General features: G+C 35.8%; 1 protein-coding gene across 4 annotated transcripts in view; it reads left to right on the forward strand.

Annotated features, from left to right (window-relative positions):
• The window catches only part of SPOCK3 (SPARC (osteonectin), cwcv and kazal like domains proteoglycan 3), a 222,596-nt gene that overhangs the window by 69,811 nt on the left and 132,330 nt on the right, over positions 1-20,455 (forward strand). For 2 of the 4 annotated variants that reach the window (XM_050895497.1, XM_050895499.1), the window contains exon 2: positions 10,494-10,539. The exons of 1 other annotated variant lie outside the window; for it this stretch is intronic. In XM_050895497.1, coding sequence (XP_050751454.1) covers positions 10,494-10,539 — 46 coding nt within the window. Of the gene's footprint in view, positions 1-10,385; positions 10,395-10,493; positions 10,540-20,455 lie in introns of all 4 variants that reach the window. One more of the 4 variants, XM_050895498.1, reaches the window with a different exon arrangement.

Below are 20,455 nucleotides of genomic sequence, written 5' to 3' on the forward strand. Positions count from 1 at the left end.
GGCTTGATTTAATGATATTAATTCATCATAGATTTGCGTATAAAATTTCCTATTTTTTAAAAAAACAGGCTGAGAAAACCCTAGGAATTTGTATTTAATGGAGTATTGACACATTATTAATTTTAATGGACTTGTAGTTCTTAAAGTCATTTGAAAGCCCAGACTTGGTTAAAAACAAACTTTCCATGTCATGATATTTTCGATGTTTATAAAATGTTTTTGTTTCAAAATGGAATTTAAGCTAGAAATTTGAAATTTCCTTTGACAAGAAATACATTAAGAAGCGTATATTAAGCTTCTTTTTAGTTCAGTATTTTTTACAACCCAAATAAGCATTTCATGTGGTTCTTAGTGTTTTACAGAGAAGACTCTAAACAGAGAGCAAGCTCTGTATGAGTAGTAGAAGCCCCAGTGTTATTTGGGGCACCAGGTATGCATCATGTGCCATAGAAGGAAGTTCAGTAGTATACAGCTACCTTGAAATAATGAGGGGAAGTTGCCAATCAACTTACGCAAGGCATTTCTTTCAGTAAAAAGAACCTGAATGTCTAACAGTCAAAATTCATGAAACTTGGTATGTTTCTAGAAAATGTCTGTTTTGACAAATATCAATTTTCTAACAAAAAGCTAAACAAACAAGAAAAAAATCCATGGAAATTCTCAGCCAGCTTTATGCTGACCTCTGCAACTTAGGCTGTAGAGGTTACCATTCTCTATGTGGAAGATGCGGGTGAAACAGTCTGACAGTGCTTTTCTTCAGTATGTATTGAGAGATCGAGACCCAGAAATTTAGGATTGCTTTCCAGACTGTAAAGAAAATGTTTGTGGGTTTGGTTATAGTTTTTTTGCAATCTTGTTTCCTCTACAACTTAATTATTTCTTTACATTTCTTCAAACCTCTTCCTGTAACATCCTGTCTCTACTGTTCTTGATTTCTCATCCTTCCTTTGCTTGCTTAGGGTTAATACCAGTCTTACCCAGTCACTTTGAGATGCACATCTGAATTCTTTATTTCTTTCAGCTAATTTCCACTTCCTTCTTACACCACCTCCTTCTAGTTCACTGCTCAAAGAATCAGTTGCTAGTGTTGACTTCCTCCTCCTTATCTTCCTTCATGTGGCAGTTCCAGCCTACTCCTGCCTCCTGGCTTTATCTTCTCTCCTGCCTAGTTATCAGTCCCATTCTACCCATTTGTCTCCTAATGTCTGTGTTCCCAAATCTTGGTTTCCAGAAACTACTTTGTGAGTCCTCTGTTTACTTACCTTATTCCAAACCCCTCTTTTTATTTGGTGTGCTCCAAGCTTCTCACTTGATCTGCTTATTCCTTTTGTCCCCAGTCATCAGTTACTTCTATTTTTTTTTTTACTTTGCATCCCAGTATTAGAAACTATCCTATACACATATGCTAGTTCAACTATCCAAGCGGGAAACATAGGTGAATAAAGAAAATAATAATACATTGCAAAAGGATAGTAGAAAAGAGTTGTTCCTTTTCTTCAAATATTTGGAGTTAAGAGTATTGACATACTGTCATCGATTCAGATAAATTCTGGTTGGAAGGTACCCCTGAGAGACCTATAATCTAGCCTCCCACTCAAAGTTGGGGCTGTTACAACACTGGGTTGATCAGGTCAGCTGTGGATTTTTTCCAGTCAAATTTTGAAAACCCCTAAGAACAAAGACGCATGATCTCCATGAGCAGCTTGTTCTGCTGCTGCACTACACTCCTAGTAAAGAAATTTTCCCTCATATCCAGCCTGAACTTCCCAGGCTGCAATGTGTGACCTTTGCACACCTCATTTAAATCATTTGGCACTGCTGACAAGCTGGTAATTGCCCTTCAAATGGTTGCAGGCAACCATCCATTAGCCTCCTCAGTCCCAGACTAAATAAATCCAGCGTGCTCAAATTCTCCTGCTGTCCACTGTAACTCCCAGGCCATTTTCAACAGTCAGTTGTTTTGGAGCCTGTACCTCACATTCCTTCCTAGTTATGCCTTCCTAGAGTTCAGAACTTTCCAATTCTTATTGAACTTCATTTTTCTGCTGCGCAAACCCTCAAGTTACTGAGGTGTCTCTGGATTGAGCATTTGCTATTTGTTGTGTCATCTGCTCCCGCTAGTTCAGTTGCTTATGGCACGCTCTGTGTTATCATCCAGGTTGTTACTGAAGATGTTAAACAATACAATCCCCAGAACTGACTCTGGGGTGCTTTGGCCATTAGTGGGACACCAGTTGAATGTTAAGCTGTTGACCACTGATGTAATCAAATTTCAGCCCACTTAACTGTCCAGCCTTTACTTCCTCAGCTTCCAAATGAACGCAGTGTGGGAGACGATATCAAAAGCCTTAGTAAAGTGAAGGTATGGTGCACCCACCATTCTCCCCTTGTGCAGAAACTGTTATTTCATTGTAGAAGGCAGTCTGGCTGGTCAAGCACTGTAAATCCTTGGTGGGTCTGCACTGAGTATTTATTCTTGTCTGTCATGTGCATGGAAAAGAACTCAAAGAGGACATTTTCCATTGATCTTTACAGGGACTGAGGTGAGGCTGCCTGGCCTGTAGTTCCCTGCATCTACCTTCTTACATTTTATTTTTTAAGATGCTAGCTTTTTTTCCAGTTCCCAGAGATCTCCCGGATATGGTCCACCATTTTTCATAGATAAAAACCATAGCCTCACAATCATATTGGCCATCTCTTTCAACACACTTGGGTAAATTCCCTCCAGCCCCATAGATGTGATCTGATCTCTCTGTATAGTCTGTTACTGTTCTGCCACTCTTGGCTGTCCTTCGCTTCTCCAGACTGTGGCATTGTACGCAGAGGTCAGGGAATAAGTTTTGCCCTTGTTGCTAAGGGCTTGTGCATTAGTGAAGAGGCACCTGAGGAAACTGAACAGCAATCCTTCTGAATAGGCATGTGAAAGTCCCACAGATGGCCTTCTACCTCACATATGTCATCTGTTTTCAACTCTTCTCTCAACTCTGCTAGCCTACAGGAGCTGTAGTCTAACAAACCTGTTTTAAGGCTCTCCTCACAAGTTGAATCTTGACAGCATAATAGGAGGAGCATGGCCAAAACTTTTTGTATGTGTTTGTAGTGAAAAGATGGTTCATTATTTTTTTATTCATGATGAGAAATGAGATGCACTTTTAAAGAAACAAAGTTTTAAATTTTATTGGGATTTAGAAACTTAGAGTGTTCGTGCTTTGATATTAATTCCTTCCTTTTCAAAATGTTTTTCAGTATTTTCTCAGTATTTCTGAATATAAGCTTTAGTGAGCATTTGGTATTTCTTGGCAAATGATTTCAATACTGTGCTATTCAAACCTGCTGTTACTAATGCTGCTAGTACCAAATAGCCTCCACAGAAATCACACTGAATGAGATCTGTGAAACAGAGAGAGAGGGCTGAAAAGTGGTGGCTCTTAGCCCAGCCTCATCAACAGTACTAGAAGCATGAGGCAGAGAAAGGGAGCTGGATAAACATTGAGTGTGGGTAGCTGAGTGCTAGAGTTGCTGGAAGCAGCTATTGATTCTAATTGTGCTTTGCCAGCCTCGTGAATACAGGCCTCGGGGGTGGCATGGCCCAGGAGTCTGGAGCAGCAGAGGAAGCTGACATCAGCCTCCCTGGAGACTGGCACTGAACAACAAACGAGCATCCTTTCACCTGTCACTCCAGCACTCAAGGAGGGTAGGTGCCAAACAAGTAGGAAAGGAGTTTTGCAGCAAGGCTCAATCTCACCTACAGGTGTTTAGGTCCTTCACTGCCAGAGGAGCAATGCTGGTATTACCTCTGTGGTGGTTCATTATTTCAGAGTTTGTTTTCCCATGTTGATTCTTTGACTTACTAAACTGATCTTTAAGATTACCTGATTCCCAGAAGTACTGGATATGAAGTACCACTGCCTTTATCTGTGTCTGAGGTGCTTTATGCACTGAACTGCTTCTGGTGGTTTTGGCTAAGCTAATTATATTTCTAATGAGATCTGAGGAAAAGGAGTCAAATCTGGCAGTAGTCACCTTTCTATGCTAGCCTGTAAAAATCTTCTAGACTTTTTCTTATTTCTTAAGTCCAGGTAATAAATCTGATTGTTTTTTCTTTAACCCTTGATTCACTAAAGAAGGGTTCCTGCTCTGTGCTTCTTTGGAGTGTTGGAAAGGAATCCTCAAATGTGGCTTCATGGGAAGCATAAGAGGTATCTCAGCTGGTAAGGAGAGGTGGATCCTGTTGAGAAGAAAGTATAGAGCCAAAAAATTCACTAGGTAAATAGTCCCTGCCCTCCTGGAACTAGTTCTGCTCCTAGTTCTACTGCAGGCCCTTAGCTATGTGGCGTCAGACAAGGTATGCGCGTACTGTCCTACGGATTAAGCAAGCTATTGAATGCATCTGGGACAATTAGTAAAAAACGTGCTCAGGAGCACATGGTCTGTCCAGACTTCTTGCCCTCACAGATGTTCTGAGACACATAAGATGCTGCGATAGTGAATATGGTGTTGAGGAGTGTGGTAGCTACCTTACTCCCTTGAGTGCACCCTCCTGCAGTTAACTGGCTAAACTAATGCTCTGCATTTACACAACGGAGTTCTCACATGGCTTATAATAGATTAGCTGTCTATGCAGGTCAGCAGAGATGCAAAGCAGCATCTGATAGGCAGGTGGATATCCACATGCTGCTGAAGAGCATATCTGTATCCTGGATGAGGATTCCAGACCAGCTCAGATTTCAGGTTGAAGAATTTCCCAGTATGCAAGCATCATGCATTTGCATGGTGCAACTTATACTTCCTGAGTTATGGTTTGTGTTTTGGGGTAGTACTCTCCTTCAGTGTCATTGGAGTATCTTAGTTATTCTGTGTGTGCTGCCTGTGGCCCTCATTTATTTGGGAAAACTGCAGTGTTTAGGAGTGGTAGATTTCCCATATGATGGAAGCTTTGATGGTGTCGCATCCTTTTATTGCTGTAACACTTCTCCATGTGACCAGCAATTTAAGGCTCTACAGGGTAACGGCAATCTTGCTGACATTAGGCTGAAGGTCCTGGAGCCAGATATAAGTGGAAAAAAAATTTCCGCACACTGTTGGTGCTAACTTTCTTTTTCCAGCACTGGAAAGAGGTTGGGACAGAGGTATTGGGTGACAACTCTACCACAGCTCTTTTGGTGAGACTTAGAACATAAATACATGTTATGGAGTCACTGGGAAGGTTTGGTGCAGATGAGTCAAACCCTCTGCTATTGGAGAGGTGCAAAGATGTGAAGGGGAGATACTTGGTGAGCTCAAGTCTGCTGTAGAAGTGAGCTTGAGGCAAGTGGAGGGCTGCGATGTGGGACTGTGGGCTCAATTCAGTTGCCTTGTTGAAATGGAGTCTGAAAATAGCATAGCCACCAAATAGGAAAGACCTAGCCTAAAAGAGGTAAAGAGCTTTCAGATCAGATGAGAAGCAGATGTATGTACTTGAGATGCAGATACAAGAAGTGGAATAGAAAACCCATTAAGAACTCCTTGAAATTAAAAATAGTCTCATAGCTAATGGCAGCAAGGAAAAAATCTAAATCTGATACTGTAGGTTTTGAGTTATATTGGGGAGCATGTGCAACCTGAAAAACTTTTGTTTCTGAAATTGTCAAAATATTATTTCATATCCATCTACAAATTGGAGTATGTAGCTCTTCTTTGATAAACAAACCCCTATGTAGGAATAGGGAGGCCAGCAGTAAAATGTATTTTTTGCATTATGATGAGTTGTATAAAATTTTAGTGGAATTTTGTATGGGCAGAATTTAGTTTGACGTTGAATAAAGTTCAGGAAATCTTGTATCTTTCCTGCTTTGGTAACTGTTGGAAGTATTGTTTCTTGAAAAGGCATTATATATGAAGCCATACCTCACATTGAACAGTTACCTATTAGACTTTTCTCTAAGTTGGTCGTTTGTAAGTCACACAATTAATAATATCCTTGCTGTACAACCTGTGCTGTAGCAGTGAAGTTATACTTGGATAAAATATAAAGATAATTATAAATTTGGAAAACTGCTTCAATTTCAGTGGATTCTCTGACATAAATCAGCTTTGATTTTAATATATAGCCTTTTAATGCATAGGCTATACTAGAGCTAAAATGTGAACACGAAACAAGGCTGGATTTGCTTTATCCATTTTTCCAGGTCAACCTTGGTCTGAAAATATTTGTGAAGAAACTGCTCTCCTTGCTGTAGGACACTTGCTGTTCTCTGAGTCAGACTCATCATATCTACCATGTATCATTATACTCTTTAGCAATATAGATTTCTGTTAGATAGTAATTCAAGTGGTCAGCAATATATGGCAGCATCTACAGAAAATGTTGCAGAGGAGACATCAATAAAATGATGTAACGAATGCTGTACACAAGAAAGAAAATGAATAGGATCATATTTTTATCTCTATCGAAAGCTGAAAACTTCTGCTGCATAACTCCATTGTCAGATATGATTTCTTCCAGTGAGCTTTTTTCTCTTTTACTGTACTTAAATGTGTATTTCTTAAAACTCATGTAGCAACTGCTTTTTAAGAATGAGAAGAATTCATATAGAAGAATATAGAAGTCCAAAAAGAAGCCATAAAAGTGTTCGAGGCAAAATATTTTTTTTTTTTCTTAAAAGCTTTTCTGATTAAGCTGCTTTTGGTTATTTTGAATTCTTTTCTTAAGGCTGTCAGATTTTCAGACTACATATATGATATTTTTTTAAGGTAAGCCATTTTCAGGAAAAATAAAAAAATATTTATTAGTCTCAAAGCACATATATAATTGTAGCGTGAACTTCAGTTCTTAGAAACACTTCATCACTATGACCCGGACTGAGCATAAAGCTTAAACATGCATAATTTTAAGGCATGGATATTAAACTTATTGAAATCCATCATACATGGCTATTAGAAGTGCTTTATGTGTCTTTCAGACAGAGAGAGACTTGAAAGAATTACTGACATTTCACGTAATTTCAAGTAGACCAGTAAGGATGAATTTTCTATTTAAAATGCACGGATACCTTTAGCTAGAAAATGTTGAAAAAGCGATACGGTTATTGTGACAAATTTGTGACTTTATTCTGTATATTTTTACAGCCTGCCCTTTAACATGCTCAGGACAAAGGCAAGGAAGGCCCTGAAGAAAATCAGAAGTCATAGGCTCTGTCCTGAAACATTGCCTTTTGCATTTATAGATTGTTAAAGGATACTTTGGCTAGAGATGCTGTGATGCTACTCAGCCTTCACTGTAAACTGTGTATTTGTTCATTCTGTTTTTAATTTTTTATTAAAATTGTGAAAAATGAGGCTTTGTAAATTATATAATAATCTTGATAATATTCTGAAGAGGATATTGAACATTATAATAATCGAACTCTTACTGAGTGAAGACCAGGAAATGTCTGAATGTAAGAGGAAGCTCGGTTCTTATACACGTGATAGATTAAATAGCTTTAGGAATATTTGTAAAATAGTGGAAGTGCAATTTATTGAAGCAATTTCCTTACTTAATCTGAGAATCAATTAAGTATTTTATTTTGTTTTTAGAGGCACATAAAGATTTTGTTTAACATGTCCAGTAATGGACTTTATTTAAGTAACAGGTGATTTGAAAATTTGACTCTTTAGGAAAATCAGTATAGGTATATATGGTATATTAGTATATACATTTTGGATTTAAGATAGAAAATTCCATGCAAACCATAATCCATTCAAACCATAGTACAATTCAAAAAACCAAAACCACCCCCCAACCTAAAAAGAAAATAGAAAGGTAGGCATAATGGGGAGAAGAATACAGAACCAAGTAGTGTTATTGTGTTCTATATAGATGCGTAGTGCTGCTTCATCTTGAATGCTCTGCACAATTCTAGTCATACCATATGAAAAAAAATAGACTTGGAAAAGATTCAGAGAAGGGTAACAAGAAAGGTATGGAGTGGCTTTGTAGACAGAAGTCAGTCAGCTAAGACTCTTACTTCTAGAAATGCCTGAGGGATGTTACATTTGGGATCTGTGAAGTTGTCTGCAGTATGGAGATGAACAAGAATTGATTTATCGTCTGTTTGGTTTGAGGCCAACTTGAGAAGATGTAATTTATACAAGCCATGTATAAATTTCTATGTTCTTCCTTAAGCACAATGCAGGATGCTTTGCCTTAGAAGGGATTTTGGTCTCACTCAGGATGACTGCTCTTTTGTTCTAATTGCCTTATGTTCTAGTTATTCTAACTTTTCACCAGTTTAATAATAAACATATTGTCTGAATAGGCTCATTGTGGGTGAACATTACTGATTTATTAGAAATGGAAAGAGAATCTACCACTTTCATGTTTTTTCAAGAATTGAAAGTTTTGCCACTATGGTGTTCATGGAACAGCATTGCATTAAAGGCGGCTCAAACCTGTTCGGAACACCACTGTAGGAATAACATCTCCATAGTTACTATTAGGAGGGATATAACTGGAAAACACTATCATAATTGTAATTTCTGCTTATCTTTTGCATGATTTTAAAAAAAATAATCATTTGATATGCCTGTCTGTATTTATTTACTTTCAAAAAATAGTAATTAAAAAGGCAAATAACATACACTGATTCATAGATTGTTAATCTGTGCAGCATCAGAGTAAAGGAATGCATAAGTATTGGTACAGAACTATAGTTCTATTCTGCACTTCCAGATTCTGCTCATTTCTTTCTTCCTCTTTCAAAGCATGCATTCCCATAACAACATTTTTACTAATAAAACATCATCAGTGAAATACAGTTTAGGCTGTGTCCTCGTTCAGGTGGGATAGAGTCAGTTTGCTTCCTAGTAGCTGGTGTAGTGTTGTGTTTTGGATTTAGTGTGAGAATAATGTTGATAACATGCTGATGTCCTAGTTGTTGCTAAGTAGCGCTTATCCTAAGTCAAGGATTTTTTCAGTTTCCCATGCTCTGCCAGCAAGCAGGTGTGCAAGAAGCTGGGAGGGAGCATAGCCGGGGCAGCTGACCCAAACTAGCCAAAGGGATATTCCGTACTGTAGAGTGTCATGCCCAGTATATAAACTGGGGGGAGTTTGCCGGGGCGGGCAGTTCGCTGCTCGGGGACTGGCTGGGCATTGGTCAGTGGGTGGTGAGCAATTGCATTGTGCATCACTTGTCTTTCTTGGGGTATATTTCTCTCTCTTTTTTATCTTCATCATTACTACTACTATTAATTATTATAATAATACTTTATTTTTTATTTCTATTATTAAACTGTTCTTATCTCAACCCACGAGTTTTACTTGTTTTTGATTCTCCTCCCCATCCCACCAGGGTGAGGGCGGGGAGTGAGTGAGTGGCTGTGTGGTGCTAGTTGCTGGCTGGCGTTAAACCATGACAGGCTGCAAGCACTTTTTTTTTTCCCTTTGAGGTAAAACTGTTGAACTATTAAAACCCAAAGGGTGTTTTATTCCTGTAAAGATGTGCTTGATGCTTGATCATTTTTAAGTTGTGATTATGTGACTTCTACAATTGTATGAGACTCACATTTTCCCAGTAGTTCAATTTTTTATAAATTGAGGTTTCTTTACGGTGGTCTTAGTGATCTTTTAGCAAATGGAATGGAACTGCTGGATGTGACAATACACCCACTGCAGTTTGTGAACCTTAATTTATGCAGACATTAAAATGTTGGGTACAGTCTTTTTAATGTTTTGTTCTAGAGAATAGCGAGTTAAATTAAGACATAATTATAAATAATTCTAGTCATTTTTCTGCTCCACCTATTATCTGAGGTGTGCAGATCAATTTATTTACATGTCTTATCTATAAATTTGTAATTTATTATCAAATTTCTTAAAATGTTGAAAGCAATTTATTCAAGTTTTTCCTTCTTGAAATTATAGCCTAATACAGCTGATGACATAATTAGGAGGATATTTTATGTTTAGGAAGATGATTTGTAGAAAATAGAGGTAATTAGACTTATTTAATGACAGAGCTTACTGATACAGTTGAAAACTACATGGCAGAATATTTATTTTTCTAAAATTCATGTATCATACTTTAAAATGTAGTTATATTTTATTGATGATGAGTTTGGAGCTTTGGTTTTGAAACTTCATTAATGGAAAATGTAATTAAGTTTTTCAATATTTTAGAACTTAAAGTGCAGGAAAACTACTGTAACATTTTAAAAGCAATGTTAAAAACATAACCTATATAAGTACTTTGAGAAATACTTTTTCGATTTTAAATGCTAGTAAGTAACATTGTTTGAATAGCATTTTTACTTAATCAGTGCAAATGGCCTCTGAATTACACTGTTCTATTCTGTGTGAGTAATTTGTCCCATTATGATGACTGTAATGTTTTTCTCATTTGTTTTTTACTGCTTGCCTTTTCTAGGAAGTAGAGGTTGGTATACATCTTCTGTCTTTCATGATTCTGTGAGTTTTTCATGTGTACATTGATTCCTTGCATTTTACTAAATGTAGGTTGTTTCTCCCTCTCCAGGATGATTATTTTCGTACATGGAGTCCGGGTAAACCATTTGATCAAGGTAAGATTCTGTTACTAGTTATTTGTATGGGATAAAAGTTAAGTATTTATAATTGTACTCCTGTTCTAGAATACCTACAGAATTCTGTGAATTTATATAATTTTCTCCCTCTTCAAATGATTGATTTAAAGAGAGCCAGAAATTCAGCCTAATCATCACTTTATATCTGTGATTTTTGCAAACTTTTGTTGATTAGAGACAGTGATGGGAGCATTAAGAACCTCCAAAGTAGCTTAAAGTTTCCCTCATATAAACAAGTTCATGGGGTTTGGGAGGTTTTGTTTATATATTTAATTTAAGCACTGTTGGGTTTTCAGTAAGACATTTGAAGAAAAACAGGCGTACAATCTGATATTTGTCTTTTGCAGTTAAAAAAATTCATTAAAATGTCGAAAGTCTCTTTATATCTGGCTGATAAAAGAAGATCTAGAAAAACAGTTTTGGAAGTCTCTGTCATGTTCAAGTGATCTGTCTTGAGGCAAAACACAGATGGAGCTTTGAGAATGCTACAGTACAGCAATTTCAGCCTTAGAATAATTTGAGCAAACACAGCAAATTTTTGCATTAAACATTCCCTCCCCGAGCATTGGAACTTAATATTTACTGTCAATATAATCCACTTCATGTATGTTGTTTCAAAGTGTATGACTACCGTTTTGAAACTACTGAGAATCTTGATACAATTTTTATTTTTAATTGCCACAAGGAGCACTCTAGAGACTTTGTCTTTTCTGATGATACCAATGGCACAAATGCAATGAAGAAACAGTGTAGGGGCTTGTACACAAGAGATAGATAAAAATATGTTGCAGAAATAATGTTTATGCAATTTAAAGAACTTTCTCCATAATGGATACTGACTTTTAAGGGAGATTTATAATTAATTGTATTTTATTACAACCACATCTCTTAGAGGTAGACTTTCCACCATGTTCTATGCCTTTGTCACTTTAATTCAGGATTACTGTAGTAAGCCTGTGAAAGGAAATGCCTTAATTTCTTAAATGAATGCACCCAGCTTGTTTTGCCAGTTTGTGGGAGAGAGGAGTAGAGGGAGGGGAAAAAAGTCACATTTGTGTTACCACTACTCTGGGAATTGTGATTTTCTTCTGGTTTGGTGGAAATTCGTACATGTTAATTTAGGTCCATGGCAGCCTGAATATTTTAGAACCTGCCAATTTCACAGACCATCCGTCTCTCCTCATTAGATACTAAAACATTAGGAAAAAGTACTTGACTTTAGTCTTCTGACTCCTTGGAGAAAAAGATTCCTTTCTTTTGGTAAAGTACCTCATCTAAGAAACAGACTTACAACTTCACTACAAAGTACCTTTAGTCTACTTCTTCGCTTTTTGATAGAGGGGCATGATCTGCAAATATGTTTTTAGTACGAGAACTGGAATAGGTTATACTTTAATTAATGATTTATTGGTGGCAAAATCTTTCATCAGAAGACATTGAATTGAATACACTGTAAATTCTGCTCTTTTTTTTTTTGTTATTGCATACTTGATATGTTTTGGGTTTTTTTGTTGGTTTTTTTTCAATTCGCTGTTAGTTTTTTCATAAGATATACTGAAATACTATTTTTTCCACCAAATTTACATTTTTACACACTCTGGCTTGTTCTATGAGTTCTTTGGGGATCCTGATGCTAATGTTTGTAGACTACTTTTCTGAATTTACAAACAACCCAACTAAGAAAACATGTTAAGGTTATCTTTCCTACCTTGTTTGCAGAATGCATTGTGTATTGAGTAGTGAATATTTTAAAAGAATGCCTACAGAGTTCAACTTTCTATTTTCATATCCTTGTTAACTGAAAATTAACATTGAAGAGTGAAATGCATTTGCTGAGTAGTTTTATCTACATTTTACTGCGTAATTTATAACTGAAAAATAATGTTAGTTGGGAACACTTTTTAATAATAAAAGGTACACTGAAGTTTTATTATTAAAAAATGTTCCCAGTGTCTTAATTTGTCAATTTATCATATAAAGAATATCAAGTATTTTTACCTGCCAGTGCACTGCTTTTCAGTTTTCCTGCAATAACGACTACAGTCTTTGTATTGAATTTAGCAATGATATTGAATTGAGCTGTATGTCAAAAGATTTACAGTTTCTCAAGAACTAGATGTTTTCTAGACTCTGATTGACCTACAGGTATTCTTTATTAATCAGAGACTTGCATGCTGTTGTTATTTTTTTGAAAGTCTGTAAATAACATTACTGACTACATCTGGGAGATATACTAAAAGATAGAAGAAGGTTTCCCAGTCAGTATCTTGGTCTCCATGTCGGCAGAATTGGCTTCCTCTTGCTTTTGGATATAATGGGAAATAATTTTTTGAAACATAGCAAAATATTCCTGAGAATAAAATGTAACTATAGAAGTGCCATGTACTTGTTCATACATTCAAGTCTCTCTCATCAGATGGGAAAAGTGATCATGGCTGATACTTTGTGGGAAGAGCCATTCATACTTTAAAAGTGTGGCAACCTTGCAAATGTCAGTTCCTTAGGACTGAATGTAATGTTCATGATTTACTCAAGAAATCAGGTCCTTTATGATTCCCTATGTTTGCCAATAAAAGACATACAGCAGTGACAATCTCAGCACATTTTTTTGTTCCCTCGTATTATTTAATGAGATAGGAAAAAGTGAGAGTTGTTAGACTATAAAAACTAAGTTTTAGGTGTACATTCTGATAGTCTCTGTAAGTGTCGTTCCAGGGCTGTGCCATGAGCACTGCACCAGCGCCATTTCACTCCAGTTGTGTACCACTTCACTACTAAGTTTAAAACAAATAAAGTTTAACTATTAATTAGCTTTTTCACCTCAACCATACGCGTAGACTTACAGGTTTTTCATCTTTTTTTTTCTTTTACCAAAGTGAACTATTGAAAACAATAAATGGGGACATCACGAATGACTGACTGTGGAGTCCTGTGATCATTGGGGCTTGTTGCAAGCCAAGCAATCTGTGTTAGAGAATCTTTACGAGGGTTTCCCCTTCAGTATTCTGTTATTACCATTCTGGTTTGTGCAGTAGCTACTCTCAGGTGAGAGCATTCCATAAAAAACATTCTCCCAAATGAAAACATGAAAATCCTAAATGAAGGACAAATTTTTAAAATGTAGAGATAAACTTGCAGTAAAAGACTAAAATTGCTCACTAAAGATGATGTTTAAACAGGAGCAGAAACAACTTCCCATGTCAGTTGTGTTAAAGTTTGTAATAATACTGCTGAAGATACAGGCAGATAAGTTCTTTGAGGACAGAAATAAATTAAGGATATTATTTATGTCTATCTGTTTTATTTCTTTTTATTTGTTTTATCACTATTTGGCTTTTCAGAAACTTAGCTATAAATCTGTGAAAGTATGGAATAAGGAAGGAATCTTTTTGGCATTAAAAGATCTGAAGTCCAGGTCTACTAGACAGGATATTTTTTTCTATTTACTATGAAAACAATGGATTATAGGAATTACTACTGCTTTTACAGAATTTTCTTTTTTTTCTTTGCTGATTTAAGTTATAGCAACTTCACGTGATGAAATTACAAATACATATTTGGAAGTTTTAAAATCTATATATGAACAAAATATGGAAACCTTTAAACTGCATAAACCCCAGCTAACTACAGGTAATAGAGGTGGTGATGGAATATTTAGCTTTATGTCTGTGTTTTCAAATTGTTAATTGTCATTGAAAAAATACTCAGTCTCTGTGGTGTAGGTACCTGGTACACGTGTAGCTCCTTGTTGATATCACTAGTAGTCAGACAAATGGGTTCTCATTATTACATTTGTTATTTTGTGTATCCATATTCTGCTCTAAATCAGCAATATATGGGGACCTTTTTCAAGTTATTTAGCCTAACACCCATATTAAATTGCAGGTAGTATTTTTGAGGAACTAGTGCTTGCCATATAGGCATATCTTTGAGGTCTACACATAGTTACTATTTTCCTAAGATTTATATGACTATTAAAGCCTTTTCTAAGATTTTCATAGATTTACTGTATATGGATAATATATCTTTATATTTTTCAAAATGCATCATTAATCTGAACCCAAATCTTAACACTAATATTTTGTTGTAATATTTGAAAAGTCTGTGGTTCGAGGAATCAAGTCGTGCATATGATAATAAAATGAGTGTCTTAATAGTGTCTTAATTCACTCTTCTATAGTGCGGTGTATTTTGAAAAGCATTCTTATGTTAATATGATTAAGTATGTCAAAATTGCTCAGGTAGACAGATCTGTGTAATTCCGTTGGTATTAATGGTTAGAGAGTGGATATATGGAAATATAAGTCTAAGCATTCCAGGAGGTTAGCCCTTAGTATGAGAAAGTATAGTGATATTTACTCCTGGGCTGCAAAATCTAAGTTATTTTAAAAGATGGAAGAATATTATGACTTGCATTGCAATCTACCAATGCCATTCCTTAAAGCAACATCTGACATTTGTTCAAAGAATACTTGTTCCATTGAACTCTCGTTTGCTTATATACATATAAGATAGGAAAATATATTTAAATACATGTTTTGACTCTATATGATATCTATATACACACACATAAATGTTTATGTATTTCTATAAATATCACATTGTAAATTCGTAATAAACAATCGTGGGGCAAGTATTGTTGTTGGAATAGATCTGAATGTTCTACTAATCGTATTTAGTTACTGCTAAAAGGCAGGTTTTGTCCTTTCAGTGGTTTTAGAAACAAGCAATTAGGATGTTTTTGTTTTGGACTATTCCAAGTTGAATATTTTAGTAGCTTTAATGTATGTTTTATCAATGTTTTCTCAAATTAAAAAAAAAAAAAAACCAATACTTGCTAACACGTTTTCTTCATATACTGCTTTTACATCAGATAAAAATATACAGGATACTTTTGGTACATTTTATTTTTAGACTACAGATGGTAGCAGAGCTTGGAGGGTGTAGCTATTGAATAAAATTGCATACACAAAGACACTGGCGTAATTTTTTAAAGCGGAAAGGATGTTTTCCTTTGCTCAATAGAAATGCCTTGGAGGAACAGTGGAGTATTTTCATGTAATGGAAGAAATATGAAATGACATTTCCATGGAGGATGAACACCCTGAAGGTATAGTTGGTTTGTAGATATATTTATAACATTTCTTGCAGACCATTCCACTGGATTATTTTTGGCTTTTATAGTATCAGGTTATATTAGATGTCTGTTTACAGCAGAAATATTGTAGATACCATTTTACAGCAGAAATAGATTTTGAAACAATTTCAAACACTTATATTTTAGTTGAGTCTTTGCCTTTTAGCTCTTTATATTTCATCTACCTAGTTCTGTAATAATTTGGGTAACTAAGGATATGCAAATACATGCAAACACATCTCTGTAGTTTGTGAATACATTTCTGTAGTGTGAACTGAAACCATTTAGAGTAATATTGAATAAAAACATTTGATTCGCTCATTTGCAAGCCCTGGGAAGTCATAAGGGAGTTTAAGGAAGATCCATTAGTTGAAGGCTGTGAAAACAGTCATGTAGATTTAACTTTGCTACATTTGAGATGTGCACTCATGATCTAGTTTTTATAGCAAAACTATTGATATTTTTAAACTAGAAATATATATCCATCACTTTCAAGATAAATTGCAGTACTTTGCAATTAAAATGTATCACATATCACTTTAAATATAGTTCAGTCTTAATAGTAAATACGCATGAAATATTTTTAACAACTTTTCAGTTCTGTTCTTTTTGAAATTCATAGTGTCCTCCTACAAAGACACCATTTCTTTATCTGAGCCAACATTTTAATCTGGTGAACAGTTTCCAGCTTCAGGTACTTAGGTATGTTTAGGAATCCTGTTCACCAAGAAAATACACCAAATCCTGTGTTAAACAGATTCCCACTGCTTCTTATTACTTTCAGCCAGCCCTTGCCTGAAAAGATCTCTCGTAGATGTCTGAGGAACGCTTTAATGGTGCTTTTTCTTCATTATCTGATGCTGTGCTTTAGTGGTTCTTTTATTATTTCTTCTTTATAAATTTCTCTACTGTGGTAACACCATGGAAGTGCCTTGTCCTGTACGGTTCACAGTCTTGGCTCCTAACTCAGGTTCACTGGGTAGTACACATCTGCTTTTCTAGTTATGGATCTCAAATTGTTTCAGTATTTATTTCTGTAGAATCATTGAATGGATTCTAAATTCTTACAGCTATTTTAAGAAAGGCTATATAAAGGATTTTTAGTGAGGCTAAACCCAGCCCATAATACAAGATTTTGCTTGCCTTCAGTAGCAGTTTAACCCCTTGTTCCTGCTCCCCTGCCACCCTTGCTTTATGCCCTGGTGTTAGGTCTGTAGAGTCACCAAATCTTGAATTGTCATAATATAAATTAAAAAGTTTATTTTTGGTTTGTTTGTTTTTAACCCGGCTATATAATGGATTCAGGTAGCCATTCAGACTCAGAAATAATTATGTCAGAAAAGCAGAAATGTGGCACAGAGCTACAGTGACTGGCTAGAGGTGGAGCGCCAGACCTTCTTAAGCTGGCAGCATGCTGAGCAAAGGGTATGCAGAACTGTTTCTTTGCATTTCACAAACCTGCTAAAGTTTAGTTCTGCAACTCTCTTCATTTTTAAAGTCCTCTTACTTCTGTCTGCTGTGCTGGAATGTCCCAGCTGTCTTGGGTCACGGGTGCCATTGGTCCCTGAGGACTGTGTGCCTGAAAATGTTTTGGTGTGTACTAGGACTGCTTCTCTACAGGCTCACTTAATGGCCTAATGAATTTTCTTATCTTTGCCACAGGAATTTAATAAGAAAGCTTGTAAAATAGCTAATAGAGGTAGTTATTAAGAATATGAAATCTGAAATCACACGTTACTGTTTAGTGGTGAGGGAAAAAGAAATAGCTTAATAGATCCCTTTAAAAAAAACAACCAAACAAGGAGTGTAAAGAAGAAAAAAGGCTGTACATAGTTTTTCTTGAACTTGACTAGAAGGACAGTTCTTAAAGCACATTTTAAATGTTAAAAGTTGCCTTTTTGACCCATTTTTATTTAACCTCTTCATATTTAAAAACCTGTTTTCTTATTTAAGTTGTTTTCTTAAGTAAGATGTTTCTTGTCTGTTTCTGTAATCCTATTTATCTCTGGTTGACGTATACGTAACTCTTTACTAATTTTTAATTTACAGTGTGTAAAGAACGTTCATCCCAGGACAAATAAGTTGCAGTATGGCACTGGCATGTAAAATTCCTGTTAGTAACCTCTGCATTGTTCTTGCGTTTTGGTGGATAGGATTGTGAGAATGACAGGATTTCAGGATTGTGCCTGAAGTTCTTTTGTAATTAACAGAAATTGTGCTATTATTTACCATCTGTGAAACTTTAAGAAACCACTTGACCTCGCATGTCAGAATCTGCATGGCCAGCAGTAAATGAAAACAATTTTATTGTTTGGACCTTGAATATATTAGATTTGAGAATCAGTGAGATGGACTAACGGGCAGATCCAGAAGTTACAGTTTTATGATCCCTGCCCCCCCCCGCCCGAGAGAGTACTTTAGGTGCTTTAAATAAGAACAGAAAAGAAAGGAAGCATATACTTCCGGAACATTTACTCTGCTTTTATATACTACATAATATGCAATTAAATATATTCAGGCTTTTTTTTTTTATTTAGCTAGGTCTCGTTTTAAATGAGATTTTCTCTGTGTAAGTGATCTCCAAATCACAGGTTTTAAACTAACGTTTAATTCATAAAAATGTGTTCATGGGTGGAAACAAATGGATTGCCTCGTATTGAAACATATGCTGTGAGATGGATAGGTACAACCTTAAAAATTTCAAAACAGTACTTAGCCAAAACTGCAAAAAATATCTGTAGGTCAGGTAAAGGTGAATGTTGGTACTGTAAAAAATACTTGTGGTAGTAATAAACCCACGTTGTTAGTAAAATGCTCGCTGGTATTCATTAGATGCTTTTCTGTATCTGCTAATACAAAAAATAAGTCTAAGCTGTCAAATTGTTATATTGAGTCAAGGTACCTTTTGGAGGGAAAGGCCAGATTTGGCTGTGGAACACCCTGTCTGATGTATTGCATGCTCTGCCGCTCTGAAGTCAGCTCGCTTGACTTCTAATCTCCAGTGTTACTGCCAAGCTACTCTCCGCTCCATCCTGTCCATGTACAGGGAATACACAACTTCTTTCTTTTCTGTGCTATGCCAGGTTGATAGCTATGAGTCAGGACACAGGTTCATGCTCAAAAGTGACTGAAATTGTAGATTTCTTTATTACAAGCTAGTAACTGCAGAACACCTGTAGTTCTGTCTGTATTTCCAAACTACAGGGTTCTCTCAATCTGGAGACCAGAAGTGTTTCATGCAAACATGAATCTAGTGATCCAAGAGAAACCCTGGAAGGAACATTACAAAGTGAATTTTTAATGGAGTAGGTCCAATTTCTTTACAATTTTACAGAGGATAAACTCTTATGTTTTGGTTTTTCTTTTTTTTCTAATGTACACTTAAATCCACTGGGAACTTTTACAGATCAGGTATATTTGTGGTTGTTAGCTTGTAACAGTGAAAAATCTTTAAATACTAGAAAACTGAAGCATTTGAGGTTTGCCTTTAATATTTTAAGCTCAAAGTATTCAGTATTTTAAGCTCAAAGAACTTTTCATAGGTGGTTTGGCTGAGCCAGCATGTATACAAAAGCTTAACTGACTCAAAAATTAATGTGCTCTGTATATTGTGATGCAAGATGTGATTTCGACTTCTGTGACTTCTTTACAGAATGTATTTTATGTGGAGATCTTCATTCAGTTTTATCACAAGTACATTTCCTGAGTATTTTATGCTAGGCTTCTTCAAAATACATATATATATATATTGCTGATGTATTAGATACTTTATATGAATAGTCTACTGGATTCTGTTCTAGTTAGTTTAAAAAATTTAAAAGCTGAAGTGGATGACAGTGAAAAAAAATTCTGACTAAAATGCCCTCTTTAACATAAAAATACATAATTAAATACAGAAATTGACCAGTTCTCCAAGAGACTGGAATAGTTAAAAAACCAACCAAACAGGTGCGACACAGATGCTTACTAGCTATTTTACACACATTTAGTCATGCAGGTGCATGCACCCACACAGATACATTTTTATGATATAAATTATCTGTCCTAGCTGTTCATTCTGGAATCTGCCCACTTTTGAAAATGTTGCTCACCCTTCATATTGTATTGTTAAGTTTGTTGAGAGTAAAGTTTCTTGGTTGGAGACGACAATAGAAAAGAAGTTGTCAGTGGAACATGTCCTGTGCAGTTTCCCTTCTCCAGGACACAAGCTCTTCTGTGAGCTAGAATGGGGAGGGCTGGGGGGTGGATTAGGACATATAAATAAGGCTTACACTTCTGCACGAGTGACTAAAAAATATGTGGCTCAATGAAGATGATTGTTTTAAAGGGAGTGGAGAAAGAATGAGTGAAGTATTTTGAAATTGTGAAAAAGAGATCAAGCTTTAATGGGTTTGTTCCAGAGGAAGAATAGAGACTGCCAGCTTTTATTTTATTTTTTTGAGCAATTATTTTAACTTACATTAACAGTACCCAGAATAGCAGGTACCATATTATGAATCAGTATAAATGCATTTTTATGTACCTTTTTTTGAAAGTTTAGTTGCAGCAGTGAACAAAAAGGAAATATGGCAGTACTTTTTTTATTTGTCATATGGTTCTAACTTAGTATTAGATGTTTCTTTGCTTATCAGAACTTTATCTAGCGTAACTGCAACCATTGCAGGGCAACTTGACACTCAGTGCTAATGTACCAGAGCTTAGTAATATAAAATGCTGTGAACAGCGGCACATCTGAACAGAAGCCTGGTAACAGGCTTT

Source organism: Gymnogyps californianus, chromosome 4, assembly GCF_018139145.2.
Source record: "Gymnogyps californianus isolate 813 chromosome 4, ASM1813914v2, whole genome shotgun sequence".
NCBI classification, from domain to species: Eukaryota; Metazoa; Chordata; class Aves; order Accipitriformes; family Cathartidae; genus Gymnogyps; species Gymnogyps californianus.